The 18131-nt window shown below is 40.2% G+C and overlaps 1 protein-coding gene across 12 annotated transcripts in view; it reads left to right on the top strand.

Moving 5' to 3' along the window:
* Positions 1-18131, top strand: part of KANSL1 (KAT8 regulatory NSL complex subunit 1) — a 198489-nt gene that overhangs the window by 49046 nt on the left and 131312 nt on the right. For 7 of the 12 annotated variants that reach the window (XM_030923033.1, XM_030923034.1, XM_030923036.1 and 4 more), the window contains 2 exons: positions 3282-4665; positions 9668-9715. In XM_030923033.1, the coding sequence (XP_030778893.1) occupies positions 3377-4665; positions 9668-9715 (1337 nt within the window). In that variant the 5' untranslated portion in view covers positions 3282-3376. The remainder of the gene's footprint in view (positions 1-3281; positions 4666-9667; positions 9716-18131) is intronic. The other 5 variants (XM_030923044.1, XM_030923040.1, XM_030923038.1 and 2 more) reach the window with 1 other exon arrangement.

Here is an 18131-nt window from a genome sequence, read left to right as displayed (position 1 = left end):
CATGGTGAAACTCCATCTCCATTAAAAATACAAAAATTACCCGGGCATGGTGACACATGCCTGAAGTGCCTGAAGTCCTAGCTACTCGGGAGGCTGAAGCAGGAGAATCACTCGAACCCAGGAGGCGGAGGTTGCAGTGATCCAAGATTGTGCCACTGCACTCCAGCCTGGGCAACAGAGCGAGACTACATCTCAAAAAAAAAACAAAAAAAAAAGAAACAGACAGGAAAAGACAGATTTGACCCATACGTGTATTGGTGCTTTTATGAATAATGTTTTCTCAGCATTTATTTGAGTACTTTTATGTTAATGATTCAAATTGTCATACTATAAAGGAGCTTACTATAGTACTATAGGGCCTACCATCCCATGTTGGTATTGCTCCAAAGATAAACATTTATGACTAAATTGGAGATTGCACTCATTTGGGGTAGGGAATGGGGGTGCTTAGTCCAGTGATTTAACAAGCATTTTGGTCTCTGGACCCTTTTTTCACTCTTAAAATTTACTGAGAACAGCATATAACTTGTTTTTCTTAGAAACTTTGAGAAATTTAAAAAATATTTAATAAGTAATTCAGGCTGGGCATGGCGGCTCATGCCTGTAATCCCAGGAGTTTGGGAGGCTGTAGCCGGGAGTTTGATACCAGCCTGGGCAACATAGTGAGACTCCATCTCTACAAAAATTCAATAAATTAGCCGGGCATGGTGGCAAGCACCTATAGTCCCAGCTACTTGGAGGCTGAAGCAGGAGGATCACTTGAGCCCAGGAGGTTGAGGTTTCAGTGAGTCACGATTGTGCCCCTGCGCTCTAGCCTGGGTGACAGAGCTAGACCCTGTTTGAAAATAACAGCAACAAATAAATGATCTGTCTTGCACTTAAACATTCACTGGACATTTTATTGTTCACTGGGTTATGCAGATCTTCCAAATGTTACACATTACATTATATGGAATCAAAAATTCACATTCATTAATATCGTCACAAGTCTGTCAAATCAGAGATGGCTTTTAAAATACTGGGAAAGTCCGATTGCAGCAGCTCACACCTATAATCCCAGCACTTTGGAAGGCCGAGGTGGGCAGATCACGAGGCCAAGAGATTACGACCATCCTGGCCAAAATGGTGAAACCCTGTCTCTGCTGAAAATACAAAAAATAGCCGGGCGTGGTGGCGCACACCTGTAGTCCCAGCTACTCGGGAGGCTGAGGCAGGAGAATCACTTGAACCCGGGAGGCAGAGGTTGCAGTGAGCTGAGATCGCACCACTGCACTCCAGCGTGGCGGCAGAGCGAGACTCCGTCACACACACACACACACACACACACACACACACACACACCCCAAATAAAATCTTGGGAAAATGTTTAAGTTCATGATTGTTGATACAGTTTTCAAAAACACTAATCTTTGCTTTAAAAAATCAGATTTTATTATTGGCAGCAAATATATCATCATCGGTTTTCCTTGAAGTGACAAGTTCACTTTGTTCATTTGCAAGAAAATGTCTGCTAGTGAAGCAGGTTTCAGATAATCAGTTTGTCAGTAGTTCTGCCAAGTAAAAATAGTGTTCCATGAGCAAAGCTCTAATTCATTTTGCAACTCAGTTGTACTGTACTTTTTCCTGAGAATTCATAAGGCAGCAGAGTGCTTTATGCGTACTTTCCCTTTCATCACAAAAAATACTTTTTAAAAATGCACGAAAGGCTCAAGATAATTAATAATTTTTGCTGCTTCATCAAGGACATCTTAAGTGGAACTCCCTTAAAAAAAAAAAAGCTGAGTGCAGAATGTAATGACTGTTGCTATAGTTTGGTGCCTCTGCCTTGATTTGTGCTAATAATGTGCCAGCAGTTTTGTTCACCTTTGTTTTTGTGTTCTGATTGCAAATGTCAACACAGTGAAAAAGGCAGATAATATTCTAGTATTTCTATGAAAATACCTTTGATTTCACGAACCTCCAAAATAGTCTGTGAGATCCCCAGAAGTCCAGAGACCACACTTTAAAGAAAACTGGCTTAGTTCTATACGTATGTTTCCTTTGACTCCCAGACCACATAGATCAAGGGGGGGATCAAACAGAGGCAAATGACTGGGATTTTTAGCTTGGTTACTAAATAAAAGCAGTGCCATTACCTAAGAGAATGAAACAGGATGCGGAATAGTGTGCTGGAAGGAGGAAGTGAATTCTGAGCTTCAGGGGGCTTGAGGAACATAGAGGTATGGGAATCTTAATATTAGTGCAGCTCAGAAGTTTTTCTTAGGGTTAGGTAACCTCACCATATTAGTGGTTTTTGAGAGAGAAGAGGGCAGAAGAGACCTTGTGCAGCACCAACATTTAAGGGTCCAGGAGGAAGAGAAGAGGATGATAGTACAAGGACATCAGGAAAGAATTAGAAGGATATCGGTTTTGTCCAGTGCTTCAGAGAAGTCAGATAGAATGGGGACTGAGCCTTGACCATGGGATTTGGTAATAAGATTACTGGTGACCTTTGCCAGAGCAGTAGGGGATGAAATCCAGATTATGGAAGAGTGAAGAGTGCAGAGACAGTTATTTATACAATTCTTTAGAGAAGTTTTGGGGTAAAGGGAAAGAGAGATGTTGGGCAATTAAATATGAGAGAGAGGCTGTACTGAGGACAGAAGATACTTAAGTAAATTCCTAGGCTGAAAGGAAGAAGCCAGTAGAGAAGATGCTGATGAGCACTTTGATCTGAAAGAAAAGAAAACTGATGAAACAAGTTGGTATTACAGATGAGGTACCGTTAGCTTTGTAGTATAATCTGTACTTCTAGTGAAGTGAGAAGCTGATGAAAACTGGATTCCCTGGCCAGAGAAATGCACAGACCTGTGATATTTGGCATACTTTTTTTAGTGAACACGGGAATTCCTTACTAATTTTTTCTGTTTAATTATTGTTTAGTTTGATGTGTCTTGCTTTAAATCCATTTATTTCAACAAAAAGGTTTTTTTTAATGTAGATGATTTAATTTTAACAATCTGTGATTTTCTCCAAATCGAACTTGTGTTTTGTCAACTTTCAGTCTGTAGTAACAAATGATAAGAAGGGTGCAATTCTTTCTCTTGTGCGGGGATTTTGCCTCCCCCTTTCTCTCAGTTGAAAGATATTTGGGTCTCTCGAATAACTGGTACAATTAGCTCCAGAGTGTTTTGTTTCTGGAGGCAGTTTAGACAACAGCCTCAAGTAGTGCTTTTGTTAAAAATGTATGTGTTTTTAAATGTGGTTGTATTTCTAACATTCTTTTCTCCTTTCTCTTCTAGTCTGTTCTCTGGGGAGGCAGTAAGGGGCCGTGGAGCTGGCCTCGGCCTCTGCCTCGGCATCGGGAGAGGCTGGACTTCCTGTCTCTCTGTGCTGAATGGCTGCGATGGCGCCCGCTCTCACTGACGCAGCAGCTGAAGCACACCATATCCGGTTCAAACTGGCTCCCCCATCCTCTACCTTGTCCCCTGGCAGTGCCGAAAATAACGGCAACGCCAACATCCTTATTGCTGCCAACGGAACCAAAAGAAAAGCCATTGCTGCAGAGGATCCCAGCCTAGATTTCCGAAATAATTCTACGAAGGAAGACTTGGGAAAGCTGCAGCCACTGGTGGCATCTTATCTCTGCTCTGATGTAACATCTGTTCCCTCAAAGGAGTCTTTGAAGTTGCAAGGGGTCTTCAGCAAGCAGACAGTCCTTAAATCTCATCCTCTCTTATCTCAGTCCTATGAACTCCGAGCTGAGCTGTTGGGGAGACAGCCAGTTTTGGAGTTTTCCTTAGAAAATCTTAGAACCATGAATACGAGTGGTCAAACAGCTCTGCCACAAGCACCTGTAAATGGGTTGGCTAAGAAATTGACTAAAAGTTCAACACATTCTGATCATGACAATTCCACTTCCCTCAATGGGGGAAAACGGGCTCTCACTTCATCTGCTTTTCATGGGGGTGAAGTGGGAGGATCTGAATCTGGGGACTTGAAGGGGGGTATGACCAATTGCACTCTTCCACATAGAAGCCTTGATGTCGAACACACAACTTTATATAGCAATAATAGCACTGCAAACAAATCTTCTGTCAATTCCATGGAACAGCCAGCACTTCAAGGAAGCAGTAGGTTATCACCTGGTATAGACTCCAGCTCTAACTTGGGGGGTGTCAAATTAGAGGGTAAAAAGTCTCCCCTGTCTTCCATTCTTTTCAGTGCTTTAGATTCTGACACAAGGATAACAGCTTTACTGCGGCGACAGGCTGACATTGAGAGCCGTGCCCGCAGATTACAAAAGCGCTTACAGGTTGTGCAAGCCAAGCAGGTCGAGAGACATATACAACATCAGCTGGGTGGATTTTTGGAGAAGACTTTGAGCAAACTGCCAAACTTGGAATCCTTGAGACCACGGAGCCAGTTGATGCTGACTCGAAAGGCTGAAGCTGCCTTGAGAAAAGCTGCCAGTGAGACCACCACTTCAGAGGGACTCAGCAACTTTCTGAAAAGCGATTCAATTTCAGAAGAGCTGGAGAGATTTACAGCTAGTGGCATAGCTAACTTGAGGTGCAGTGAACAAGCATTTGATTCAGATGTCACTGACAGTAGTTCAGGAGGGGAGTCTGATATTGAAGAGGAAGAACTGACCAGAGCTGATCCCGAGCAGCGCCATGTACCCCTGTGAGTAGACCTAATGCATGATAGCATTCTTCAGAAATGTCGGCACAGGGAAGAATGAATGAATCCCTACTATGGAGAGAATGTGATTCTTTGTACATAGGTGTCTAGGTTCCATTTGTTTTTTTCCCTGATGTTAGGTAGGTGAGTGCATACACATGTTAGTGAAGAAATGGAAGATATTTTTGCTGTAGTGTTGTGTTGTAGTCTAAATGGTGGTAATTTCCTTTTGAAGTCTTATTAAGAAAAAAAACTAGGAGACATCTGAGTGTAAAATTGTACTAGTATCTCTTTAAGAGTGAATAATTAGATTTCTTTTGAAACTATATATAGGACATGACAAGTTAATGGCCTGATTGTTCAGATTTTCTTGTTTCCAGTAAGCAAGGACAAATGTTGAGTTGACCTAGTTACCTTTGTAGGAAATTACAGTTGATTTTGATTGAACTTTGAGCAGAGAGAGTATACCCAGTCTTCAATTTTAACACTTGAGATTTTCTTACATTTTAAGGACTGACAATTAGAAAATGCTTCAGAATGTTTAATATATTGCCTCCAAGTACAGTCCACTTTCACAACCTGACACTCTTCCTATTTAAAAAGAAGCCCATTTTAATTAGATTTGTTAACCTGAGTTAAATGTATTAATGTATGTGGAATAAATTCTTACTGTTGTTGTTTTTTTTTTTTGGGAGACTGAGTTCCGCTCTGTCACCCAGTCTGGAGCGCAGTAGTGCGATCTCAGCTCACTGAAGCCTCTGGCTCCCGGGTTCAGGTGATTCTCGGGCCTCAGTGTCCTGAGTTGCTGTAATTACAGGCACCCGTCATCACGTCAGGCTAATCTTTTTCTTTTCTTTCTTTCTTTCTTTTTTTTTTTTTTTTAAGTGGAGACAGTTTCACCATGTCGACCAGGCTGGCTTCGAACTCCTGACCTCATGATCTGCCCACCTCGTCTTACTGGTTTTTCTAAATCTGTTGGTTTGAAACAATTTTACATAAGCTTAAAGGGTGGCGCTCCAAATTGGCATGGTGGAGACGGAGACGTTTCACTCTTGTCACTCCCAATTCAGCATCTATGTACTTAGATAAAGCAGTACCATATTATAACGTACTTAAATGTTAAATAAGTGCATTATCTACTAAGGAATATCAGACTTGAGAGGTAGTATGAGGAGTTGGAAAAGAAGGGCAGGATAGTTGACTAGTAGATCCTCTTTCATTTCCTCTTTGCTAGAGGCTGACTTACTAGAAAAGGCTGAAAAGGATGAATATGTGGGAAGAATTGGTGTTTCCTTGACTGTATTAAAAGATGACTAAGATTTTCACTGGAGTGTTTGGTTGTTGAGACAGCTGTGATTTTTAAATTTTCTGGTTTCCTAATTTTGTTTATATTATCTGCATGGATAACATATTGTATCTGAAATGAAACTTTTTTTTTTCTATTTTGAGGGAAGAAATGGATAATTTTTGCTGAATTTCTTCCTTGTAGACCTAGTTCCATTATCATTTGTTAGTTCACTGTGCTCAAGTTCACTTCTGTGTTTAGATTTAAAGCAAATATGTTTCAGAGACTTGCTTCTTCTGTAACCCATCTTTCTTTAAATGGATTAGTAGCTTAATTCAGCTTGCTAATATTCATAACTTTATCCCCCCTAACTTTGCTGTTTAAATCACTGCTTTAAAAATATCTTGGTTAATGTTAAATATTTTGTGCTGAGAAGTATAATAAACACTGTAGTTAAAGGATTTTAAATTGCATGTACTTATTTTGAGTATTTAACGGAAAAGCACCTAGATTCTATAAGCTTATTGTTCTCAGGATACATTGCATTGAAAACATTTCTGAGTTGTGGTACTGTTGTAGGTAAGTGTTACAAACCAATGAAATAAAAATAGCTGAGAGACTTGTTCTTATTCTATAGGATAATTTAGTGACTTGAAAAAACCTGAAGTCTATTCATTTACTACTTAGTTCTGCGCATTCTTCTCACATAATGGTTTATGGTTTGGAAGGGTGTGAAGTGTATAAGAACAGCCAAAGGATGGCTTTTAGGAAACATTTTGGGATCAGTTGAATCCTCTTGCAATTAAATCAACTGAATGATACTTTAAAAAGTTGAATTTTCATGTGTTAGATCATATTAAAGAAAATTTGGGTACTGAAAGTACTCTGAAGTAAATGCTCTTTTCGCACATTGTAATTGTATTTAGGGCCGGGCACGGTGGCTCATGCCTGTAATCCCAGCAGTTTGGGAGGCTGAGGTGGGTGGAGCACTTGAGGTCGGGAGTTCGAGACCAGCTTGACCAACATGGAGAAACCCCGTCTCTACTAAAAATACAAAATTAGCTGGGCCTGGTGGCACATGCCTGTAATCCCAGCTACTCGGGAGGCTGAGGCAGGAGAACCGCTTGAACCTGAGAGGCGGAGGTTTTGGTGAGCTGAGATTGTGCCATTGCACTCCAGCCTCAACAAGAGCGAAACTCCATCACAAAAAAAAAAAAAAAAAGTTTTTTTTGTGTAAACCAAAACCACCAGTAAAGCATAAATACTTTAAAGTTCTTGCTGAGCAGGATCACCGGGTTGACTCTTAAGGCTGGTATTTATTTAGCCAAGCGTTTGTTGATCTTCTGAGTATTTTAAAAGTTTTCAGAAGTTGGCCAGACAATGAGAATGGAGGCATTGCTTTAATTTAAAAAGAAGAAGAAAAAGTTGTTCTTTGATGCTGAGAAATGAATCCTAGAATGTAGTTAGTTAATTCTTCAGGAACTTGACCCAGCTGATGAATTTCAGCTCCCCGCGCTCCCTTCCAGCAGCCGGTCTATATTTTACTCTTTTGCCCAAGATATAATATGGTGGGCTAGGTTTCATCTAGGCAGCCCTGATGGAAATATTTAGTAGAGGAGACTGTTGGAATGAGCTGTTTTTAAATGATGTTGCTTAAATTACAAGTGGATAGTTCTGTGGAAATTATAATCCCTTTCTTCACTAAGAATTCAATTGTTTTTTCTTTCCCACTTCCAGAGGAGAAACAGTTATCCATTCTATGTCGTTGGTACATGCTAGCTATAGAATGATTAATTTTTGTATGTTGTTGAATGTTTAGCAAATTGTATGTTCACCATTGTATTACTGGGCAGTAAACTATATTGCTAAATGAGACTTTAGAGAGGGTTTCTTTTTTTTTTTTTTTTGAGATGGAGTCTCGCTCTATCGCCCGGGCTGGAGTGCAGTGGCCGGATCAGAGAGGGTTTCTTTTTTATTAATTTTTATGGTTGACTGATTTTATGTTTGGTTTAAAACTCTTGCTGTTTTTGTTTTAAACTGTTTTTGGAAAATCTTCATGAAATATTTCACATATCTTCCTTCCTTGGTACGGTGGACATATAACTGCTTCTTTGAAAATTCTGCAGTATCTTGGGTTTGATATGATGTCACTAAACAATGATATGTCATCACTGTGGAAGGTACAGGAATTTAAACTTTATCTCCTTGAATATGGAATTAAGAAGGAAGCTGCATACTTCCATAAATATCTTAATGTTTAATTCTTAATTGTAGATATAGAAATAAAAGCATTTAATTATCATATATATGTAATGTACTTGCTGAGTTGTGCTTGCTCTTCTTTTTTATATTCTTTGTTTTTCCCTCTTAGAGTTGTTTTTTTTTTTTTCCCCTGCAATTTTGTTTAATTTCTGGACCCATTCCATATTTGCTAAATTTGGTTTTCGTTTCTGGGCCCTGTGCTTATAAACTTCTATTTAGTAAGTACTTGTTGTTAAAATAATATTTTTTTTTCTAGAAATTCTCTTTATTGTGCTCTTAAATCAGCAGTGTTCTGGGTACCTGGACCACATTATGTAGGTCTCTCTTTCCTAAGGTGTGTGTGTTTTTTCTTTTTTTCCCCCCTTTTTTCTCTCTCCTCGAAGTTTTTTTTTTTTTTCTTTTTTTTCTCCCAACTGTTACTCTAGGCTTATCTTGAAGTTCAGTATAAAAATAACCTCGTAAAACATTTCATTGTGATTACTGAAATGTTGTTGAGGATATTCTCTGTATTCTGCAATGTCTTCTGTATAAGGACCTCAGGGAGAAAGTTGTGCAGCCAAGAATAATTGTATGTTTGTCTAAGCTTTTAGTCTGTTTTTATTACCTGGGTGCTGTAATTGTTCACTAGGTTTCTGTTTTCCTATTGACATCTGGAAGTTTAGCGCTAAGCTTGTGGATCTTTTTGTTGTACCTTTTTAATAGCTTCATTTTGTTTCCCTATTTTCATGTTTTTATTTCTGGTTGAATTTATGCTAACCTGTGTTTTGACTAATAGTCTCCTGAAGTCTGTTTCAGATCAAGATTGGATAAAAATAAACTATAGATGCAGTTCAGTGACACTAAAGCGCTTATTTTAATTTTGGATGGTCTTGATTGCAGTGAGTTTTCTCACCTTGGGGAAATTTTTTTTTTTTCTTTTGATACCAAGTCTTGCTCTTGTTGCCCAGGCTGGAATGCAGTGGCGTGATCTTGGCTCACTGCAGCCTCTGCCTCCCGGGTTCAAGCGATTCTGCTGCCTTAGCCTCCTGAGTAGCTAGGATTACCAGGCCGAGACGGGTGGATGACGAGGTCAGGGGATCGAGACCATCCTGGCTAACACGGTGAAACCCCATCTCTACTAAAAATACAAAAAATTAGCCGGGTGTGGTGGCGGGTGCCTGTAGTCCCAGCTACTGCAATAAGCTGAGATGGCGCCACTGCACTCCAGCATGGATAACAGCGAGACTCAGTCTCAAAAATAAATAAATAAATAAATAAATAAAATACATTGTAACTCTTACTTGAATTTATTAAGAACATACAGATGATGTTGCCAAAGTGGCAATCAATTTGGTTTGTCATTTTTTACTTTTTATGTGTGTTTGTATGTATGTATATATTTGAGACAGAGTCTCGTTCTGTCACCCGAGCTGGAGTTCAGAGGTGTGATCTCAGCTTATTGCAGTCTCTGCTTCCCAGGTTCAAGTGGTCTTCCTGCCTCAGCCTCCAGAGTCGCTGGGACCACAGGTGAGCACCAAACACCTGGCTATCATTTTTCTACTCTTTAGCATTTCATAGAGTGGTGGGTTGAGAGAAACATCACCCAGGATACCCAAGTCTTCTCAGGTAAACCCTTCTCTGCTAAATACTAGCTGTAGGACTAACCATGTAACCATTTTTCTAATTAAAGTGAGGGAGCTGACCTACGTGACCTTTAAGTCTCAAACTACTTTGAAATGTGACTATTTATCTTTAAATAACATGAATGGAACTGTTCTCATCACCATTTTTTGCATTGGGGGAAGCTGAGGCAAAGGCCTTAGCAAAGCCCTGGTATAACTTGAAACAAAACAGATATCTTGACTTGTGACTTAAAGCTTTGGTTCTTTTAATACCTTCATTTCTTTGGTTTATTTACTTTTCATCGTCCATTAAAGTGATTATTGTATTTCTTGATGTATGAGATAGAAATGTGGGAATAATTTCATTGTATTCTTACAGAATTTACTTCACAGCTGAGTAAACTCTCATTTGTTGAACACCTTTGATTTAATGCCCCTTGGCTTTTCTCCTAATCTGCATGTGACGTCAGGTGGCAGAAATAGGAACTTGTGTTTTTTTCTTCTATGCCCTTCTCATTTTTTTTCCTGAGAAGATACGTAGGTAGTGAAAATTATTCTTAGTGCTTGTTGTGGGATTCTGAAGAAAGGAACTTAGGCATCAGGAATTTGGGGGTTACCCATTTACCATAGATAGAGTTGCTATAGTGTTTTCTGCTACCTTGTGATTGTTGTTTTTGTTCTCTGAAGTGAACGTAATCTTTTATGGTAGTGTTAATCATATAATAAGTACTTAGTAAATGTGTAAGACACAAGAGATAACAGATGAGTAAGCTAAGTTTCTATCCTTAAGAAGTTTAAAGAGTGAAGGGAGTGAAGAACTTAGTAAGACAAAGATGAATGTTTAGAACAGTGTCTGGTACTAGGTAAGGTTAGAAATGAGTCTTGAAGGATAGCAAATATTTTGATAGACAGTTTTCTTTTGGTTGTGACCTTCTGAGAGGTCAGTATAGGCAGAAGGCACAAGGCACACAGAGAAGACAAGTTGAAAGGTACAGGGCTTTGGTGCCTCCGTGGGAGTGGGATATGTTGAAGACAGTAGTAGTATAGGTACAGATGATCAATGTAATGTGAGAAGAAAAAGAGATAATTCCAGAAATGATGTAGAGGTGAACTGAATGGGACTTAATAACTGTGATGTGTGGGGTCAGTTACGGGAGGGATCATCATAGGTGATTGAAGTTTCAAGCCTGGCTGACTATAGCAGTAGATAAAGGTTACCAGAAGCATTTCAGTACTGTTTACAAAATAACCTTAATAGCTCGTGAGAGTCCAGGTTCTTTACTAGACTCTTAAGAATGAAGTTTTCCATATTCCTTACAAGTTCCAGCAAGTGTTAAAAATGAGGAAATGGCTGGGTGCGATGGGTTGAGTCTAGGAGTTCAAGGCTTGGGTAAGCTATGATCGTGCCACTAAACTCCAGCATGGGCAACAAAGTGAGACCCTGTCTCTCAAAAAATAAAAACAATGAGGAAATCAGCTTCCAAATAATCTTCTATAAACAGGGGGAGGAGCTGATCTGTACAGAGACCTGAAACCTTCATTGGAGGAGTTTGGATTTGATTAATTCATTCATTAAATGTACATTGAATGCCTGCTACACATGCTGGGATGCTAGGGATACAGTGGTGAGTAAGAAAGATACAATCCTTGTCTTGCACTCATAGGGAATATAGACTAGAGAGAAATTAATATTTAAGCAGGTAATTACATGGATGATGATATATTTATGATTGTTGTGGGTGCTACAGGGACAAAGTTCTGAGTGATCTCTGAGGGTGCATATTGGATATATTTAGTCAGCATGCGGTGGAGATGTGATGGTGAGTCTTCTGAAGGAAGTGACATATAAGCTGAGACCCAAAGGATAAGAGGGAATGGGGCTTTGCTGCTGATTAAGGAAACAGGACATGCTAAGGTCCTGGAAATGGAAGGTGCTTGACTCTCTCAAAGAACAGAGCAAAGTTTAGTGTATTTTATGAGTAGCGAGAAGTGAGACCAGAGAGGTAGCTAGTTGCCAGATCATACAGATGGCCTTGTTGATTACATAAAGTTAAAATTTTTATTATGAAGCCATTGACATGGCTTACATGATTTGTATTTTTCAGACCCCGCTTGTGTGGAGAAGGGGAATAGAGGTGAATTTAGGCTAACCAGTTAGCTGAATAGTGGACTCAGCTTTTGGCAGGAAAGATTTAAGGTAATTGGTTATTGGAAGTAGGGGTAATGAGGGCTTGTGACTGATTGCATGTGGTGAGCAAAAGGGAAGAGGTGCCATGGGTGATTCCCAGATTTTTGTTTGGCAGGGGTAACTTTGGATGGATATGTCAAGATGGAGAAGGAGCAGATGAGGTAGGCATTCATTAATTTTTATTTAAATATTTTCATCTGTTGGGTATACCTGGAGTGTCCTGTGCAGAGCCCCCGATTAGGCTCTGTCAGTGTGATAAAACAAATAGATTTAACTAGAAAAGGGAAAGCATGGGGCCACATTCTATTTTAAATGGATGGTACTTTAATTCATTTCCCCGCCTCCCTAAACATGGACCAAAGTGGACTAGATTATTTTGCAAGCTGGGTAGAAATTCGTGCCTAAGGCCATGTCCTTTCATGTTTACCAATGAATTATGTTGTTCCAGTTTTCTATTGTGCATCTAGGAAAATTATGCTTACATATCCAATGTAAAGAAAACATTGAGTTTATATAGATTTGAAACCAAGGGGGTTTAGTATATAGTAAACATAAGAAGAAATCTTTTTTTTTTTTTTTTTTTCTTGAGACGGAGTCTGGCTCTGTCGCCCAGGCTGGAGTGCAGTGGCCGGATCTCAGCTCACTGCAAGCTCCGCCTCCTGGGTTTACGCCATTCTCCTGCCTCAGCCTCCCGAGTAGCTGGGACTACAGGCGCCCACCACCTCGCCCGGCTAGTTTTTTATATTTTTTTTTAGTAGAGACGGGGTTTCACCGTGTTAGCCAGGATGGTCTCGATCTCCTGACCTTGTGATCCGCCCATCTCGGCCTCCCAAAGTGCTGGGATTACAGGCATGAGCCACTGCGCCCTGCCGGAAACAACGTTTTTAACCAACTTTGCCTAATCAGACAACAGAGTTGAGACATCCTGGTAGAGAAATAATAGCCTACATATGTTGAATTGTTTTTAGCTCTTTAGTTATAAAGAGCTTTTTACAAATTTAGTTTATGTAATCCTCCAACAGTACAATGAGATAGATAATTTTAATTTTACAGACTCAAACTGCGGAATTGAAAGTTTAAGTAACTTAATGTCACACACAGCTAATAAGAGATCAATATAATAATCTAGGCTCTTTACCTATCTCCTGGGCATAAACACTAGCTTTTTTAGTGGAAACAGAATCAGATTGTTCATTAGATTTGATTGATGAAAAGAGGTCCACCAACCATCATGTAAAATACGGCGTTTATGTTTATATTCAAAAGACTATTATAGGCCGGGCGCGGTGGCTCAAGCCTGTAATCCCAGCACTTTGGGAGGCCGAGACGGGCGGATCACGAGGTCAGGAGATCGAGACCATCCTGACTAACACAGTGAAACCCCGTCTCTACTAAAAATACAAAAAAAAACTAGCCGGGCGAGGTGGCGGGCGCCTGTAGTCCCAGCTACTCGGGAGGCTGAGGCGGGAGAATGGCGCAAACCCGGGAGGCGGAGCTTGCAGTGAGCTGAGATCCGGCCACTGCACTCCAGTCCGGGCGACAGAGCGAGACTTCGCCTCAAAAAAAAAAAAAAAAAAAAAAAAAAAAAAAAAAGACTATTATAAATTAATTTGGTATTACGTATTTTTTGAGGAAAGGTATAATGGCCATGTGTATCTTAACCAAATACATCCTTAAGCCTACAATACCCTATTACTCATTTTCTTTTGTGGAGTAGAAGTTGGATGGGTTATATGGGCGTGGTGCCTCTCTCCTGTAATCCTAGCACTTTGGGAGGCCAGGTGCTCTAGAGCAGCCTGGGTAACAGGCAAAACCCCTTCTCTACAAAAAAAAAAAGTAGCCAGGTGTGGTGGCATGCGCCTATAGTCCCACCTTACGTGGGGGGCTGAGGTAGGAGGATTGCTTTGAGCCTAGGAGGTGGAGGTTGCAGCGAACCGAGATTGTGCCACTGCACTCCAGCGTGAGCAGCAGAGACCTTGTCTTAAGAAAAGTTGGATGGGTAGAGGAGGGACATTTTGCTAGGGCAGACATAACATCTAGGAAGTGGTTGGAGTTATTTTTTTAAAAAGGGAAGAAAAGAAAGGAATTAGTATTTATTGATCACACCTTTGTGTATGTTAGGTGGTTTAGGTTTGGTGTCTTTAAATCTTCCTTATGATGATGATACCCCATTTTACAGTTGAGACCCAAGACTATAGATATGTTAAATAATTTGCTTGTGGTCATACACCTTCTTCTTCTGAATGGAAGATAACTCCTGGAACTGATTGGTAGAGGGCAGAAAAAAGATTCTATTTTGAGAAACGGAGCAGCCTGAAGACACATACCTTTGCCGTTTGCTGTAACTCCTTTAGACGGCTCTCTGACCACACAGTATGTGGGTGGACACCAGCATTGACCAGGAGGGACGGTGGAAAGTTTAAATAGTTTTCCTTTACATAATAAAACAGTCCAGTGAAGTGAACTATTTAAGTTTTTTCCCTATCAAATGGCTAAATTAAACATTTTTGACATTCGAAAGCGATGATTTATGTCTTATGTGGAAAAGCCCCAAACAGCTATTTCCCCAGTTGCTGGAAAAAGAGCTCTTTTGAGATATGAAGGTATTTTATGTTCTTTCTCCATTATTCTTACCTTGTGCTTACAGGTGAATTGTAAGCATGTGCTTTGTGTTTAGCATTTTCCTCGAGAAAACTCTTGCTGGTAAATCTAGTTACCATAGAACTTAAAAGGATATTGAAAAAATAGTTGAGGACTATCCTGATTGGTTTTCATCCAGTTAGTCTGCTTTTGTGTCATTTCAGTGTCTGAGTAGGTGGTTTGTGATTAACATTTCACATGTTATTTTTATTGATTTTGTGAGTACCAGAAAACTTAAAGGATGAACTAAAAGTTATTTTTCTTAGCATTTGTGGTGTTAGTACTGAACAGGGAGTAATAGAATAGGAAGCATTCTGGACAACTGTTGAGAATTGTTACATTTTGTCTTCCTAGGCTTGAAAAATTAGGATTGTACCTTTTGGAAAAATCCTGCTTGTTGTTTTGTGGTGGGACCAGGCTGTGATGGGAAAGGCTGTTGTCATAGGCATAGGCAGGCCTTTTGCTTTGCTGAGGTATAGTGAGCAGCCCGGTGACCCTCCTCCATGTAGCCTGCATTGCATGCAATTTCCACAGAGTCCGTAGAGTTAGTGCAAAGCTCCAGCAGGCCCACTCACCTGCTTTTCTCATGAGGCAACATGGGACCAGTGTGTCCCTGTAGTAACTTTAATTTTTTGTTGTGTTCATTTATTGTAGTGTAAAAAAAAAATCTGAGCGTAAGGTTCTGAGTGGACCTGGAAAGGGGTGGGTGTTGTGAGAGACTGAAGACAAAGGCCTGTAACAGATGGGTGTCTTTCTAGCTTAATCAAGCTGTTGCTGGAGTGTTATGCTTCAGAAATAAGTCTCCTGGCTGGGTGTGGTGGCTCATGCCTGTAATCCCAGCACTTCGGGAGGCCAAGGCAGGTGGATCACTGGAGGTCAGGAGTTTGAAACCAGCCTGGCCAACATGGCGAAACCTCGTCTCTACTGAAAATACAAAAATGAAGTGGGTGTGGTGGCAGGTGCCTGTAATCCCAGCCCCTAGGGATGCTGAGGGATGAGAATCGCTTGTACCTGGGTGGTGGAGGTTGCAGTGAGCTGAGATTGCGCCACTGCATTCCAGCCTTGGCGATAGAGCGAGACTCAGTCTCAAAAACAAACAAAACAAAAAATACAAAAATTAGCCTGACGTGGTGACACATGCCCGTAATCCCAGCTACTTGGAAGGCTTGAGGCACAAGAATCTCTCGAACCTGGGAGGCAGAGGTTGCAGTGAGCCGAGATCGATGGTGCCACTGCACTGCAGCCTGGTGACTGAGCGAGATTGTCTCAAAAAAAAAAAAAAAAAGTCTCTAGTGGAAAACAAAAATTTAACCCAATTCCCCCAACCCCTCCCCACCCAAAAAAGCAAAACAATAAAAAAGTTTTGTTATTCTTGCTTTTTTAAAAAGCAAAATAAAATTCTTTCATTATTTCCCAGAAACAGTTGATTTAAAAACTATTGCAGATTATAAAGTTCATTTATGTAGAACAAATAAGGTACTTAGTGCCTTTTGCACTGTCAAGTGTCAAAGGCAGAATTTCAGTTACTGCTTTTTAGGTGCAGAAAGTTAACATAGTTGAATACTTCATTGATTCATTTAGTTGCCTTTCATAGAATTTTACTCCAAGAACAAAAAGATCTGGGGTTTTTCTAAAATTTTCTTCAGATCTTGAGAGTTTTCAGCTGAATTGCTGCAACTATTCTTTCTCTAGATTTCCAACTGGGTGAAAATGTTTTTCTTTTTAAATTGGCACTCTCCCAGCAGATTTTTCCACCAAGTATTCTTTGGGCACACCCTGTGCATAGTGAATTTTTCAAGATGCTTATTCAAAAGGCTTGGAGGACAGGCCGGTCTTTTCTTTGTAAGATGGAAACAGAATGAAGCTTGCTTAAGACTCATTTTGCTTCTGCCCAGCAGTATATGAACTTGATCTCATGCAAATAACGCTCAAGCATTACCAGAAGTAATTTGACTTAATAGTGTAAGGGAAAAGGCTAATTTTGTATTTGCAGGCAGTTTGCTTAGTGCAATAGGTGACTTCCCAATTGAGAATTCTTAATTTGTTCTCAATGATAACTTGATAGTAAGCAGGTCTCAGGTCCAAGAGTTGAGAAATGTGAGGTGACTTTGAAATTTTCAAGGTAATTGTACATTCAAGACCATTGACATGGTATGCATATATTTGGCTTTACATTTTATTAGGTGCAGAGGTTGTCATTTCCATAATGTCCAAAGCAATGTTAGATTATTTAAGCTTCCATGGTTTACTGATGGTATTACTAGATGAGATAAATGCCTTTAATTTCATCCTTGCATGGTAAGATTGGCTAATTTATGGAAGGATAAGGTACAGAATTGCTCTTGGGTGTTTCCTAGCAGGCCAGCCTTCCAAGAGCAATAGCTTATGTTTGTTCCTTTAATAAATAGTACTTAAGCAGTGATCAGAGGAGTTACCATAGTCGGTAATCTGAATGGAAACTAAAATGTGTCATCATTGAGGGTAGTCAAAAGTGTCCTTGTGGCAGTCCTAGAAAAGGAGTTCCAGAATTTTCCGAGCAGAGAAAAATATAAACATTTTCAAGGTTCTAATTATTTGGAGACTAGCCTTTCAGGATCATTTATCGTCAAGATGAACCTTGCCACCAAAGGGCAAGGAAACCCTTCTCTGGTGGTTAGATCAGGAATGATGAAAACGCTTAAGAAGAATTGAAAACTTGGTTCTTGTCTTCAATTAGTAATTTACGTGACTGATTTTTTGTTGTTGTTGTTTGAGATAGAGTCTCACTCTGTCACAGGCTGGAGTGCAGTGGTGTGATCTCGGCTCAGCGCAACCTCCACCTCTCCGGTTCAAGCGATTCTCCTGCCTCAGCTTCCTGAGTAGCTGGGATTTCAAGTGTGAGTCACTGCTCCCAGCTTTCCCCTCCACTTTCCAGTAGAAAAGGAAGCATTAAAATTAGACATTGTGGGCCGAGCTCCTTGCGAGCATCCCTTGAGCCCAGGAGTTCTAGACCAGAATAGGCGTCATAGCGAGACCCTGTCTCTGTTTCATTTTAGTATTTTAAATAAAAATTGAAAAACAAGAATTAGGCATTGTGTACTAAGTATTGGATACATGGTACAGCCATTAAATGCTGAAATCTTAGAAGGAATTAATGGAAGGAAGGAGTGACTGCTGTGGGCTAAGGTGATAGGGAGACCTGAGAAGAGATGGATCTAGAGTTAGGAGTTTACATTCCAGTGTGGGAGTTCTCCATATAAACACTATCAGATAGTGACTTTCTGGATGATCTGGAATATTCTTTCTTAATGTTTTTTTGAGACAGAATCTTGGTCTGTTGCCCAGACTGGAGTACAGTGGTGCCATCTCAGCTTACTGCAACCTCTGCCTCCTGGGTTCATGGGATTCTCCTGCCTCAGCCTTCCAAGTGGCTGGAATTACAGGCATGAGCTACCACGCCCAGGTAATTTTGTATTTTTAGTAGAGGTGGGATTTCACCGTGTTGGTCAGGCTG

The sequence above is a fragment of the Rhinopithecus roxellana genome, chromosome 19, assembly GCF_007565055.1.
Source record: "Rhinopithecus roxellana isolate Shanxi Qingling chromosome 19, ASM756505v1, whole genome shotgun sequence".
NCBI lineage: Eukaryota > Metazoa > Chordata > Mammalia > Primates > Cercopithecidae > Rhinopithecus > Rhinopithecus roxellana.
The sequence above is the reverse complement of the archived record's forward strand: the minus strand, read 5'-3'. Positions and strand labels throughout refer to the sequence as shown.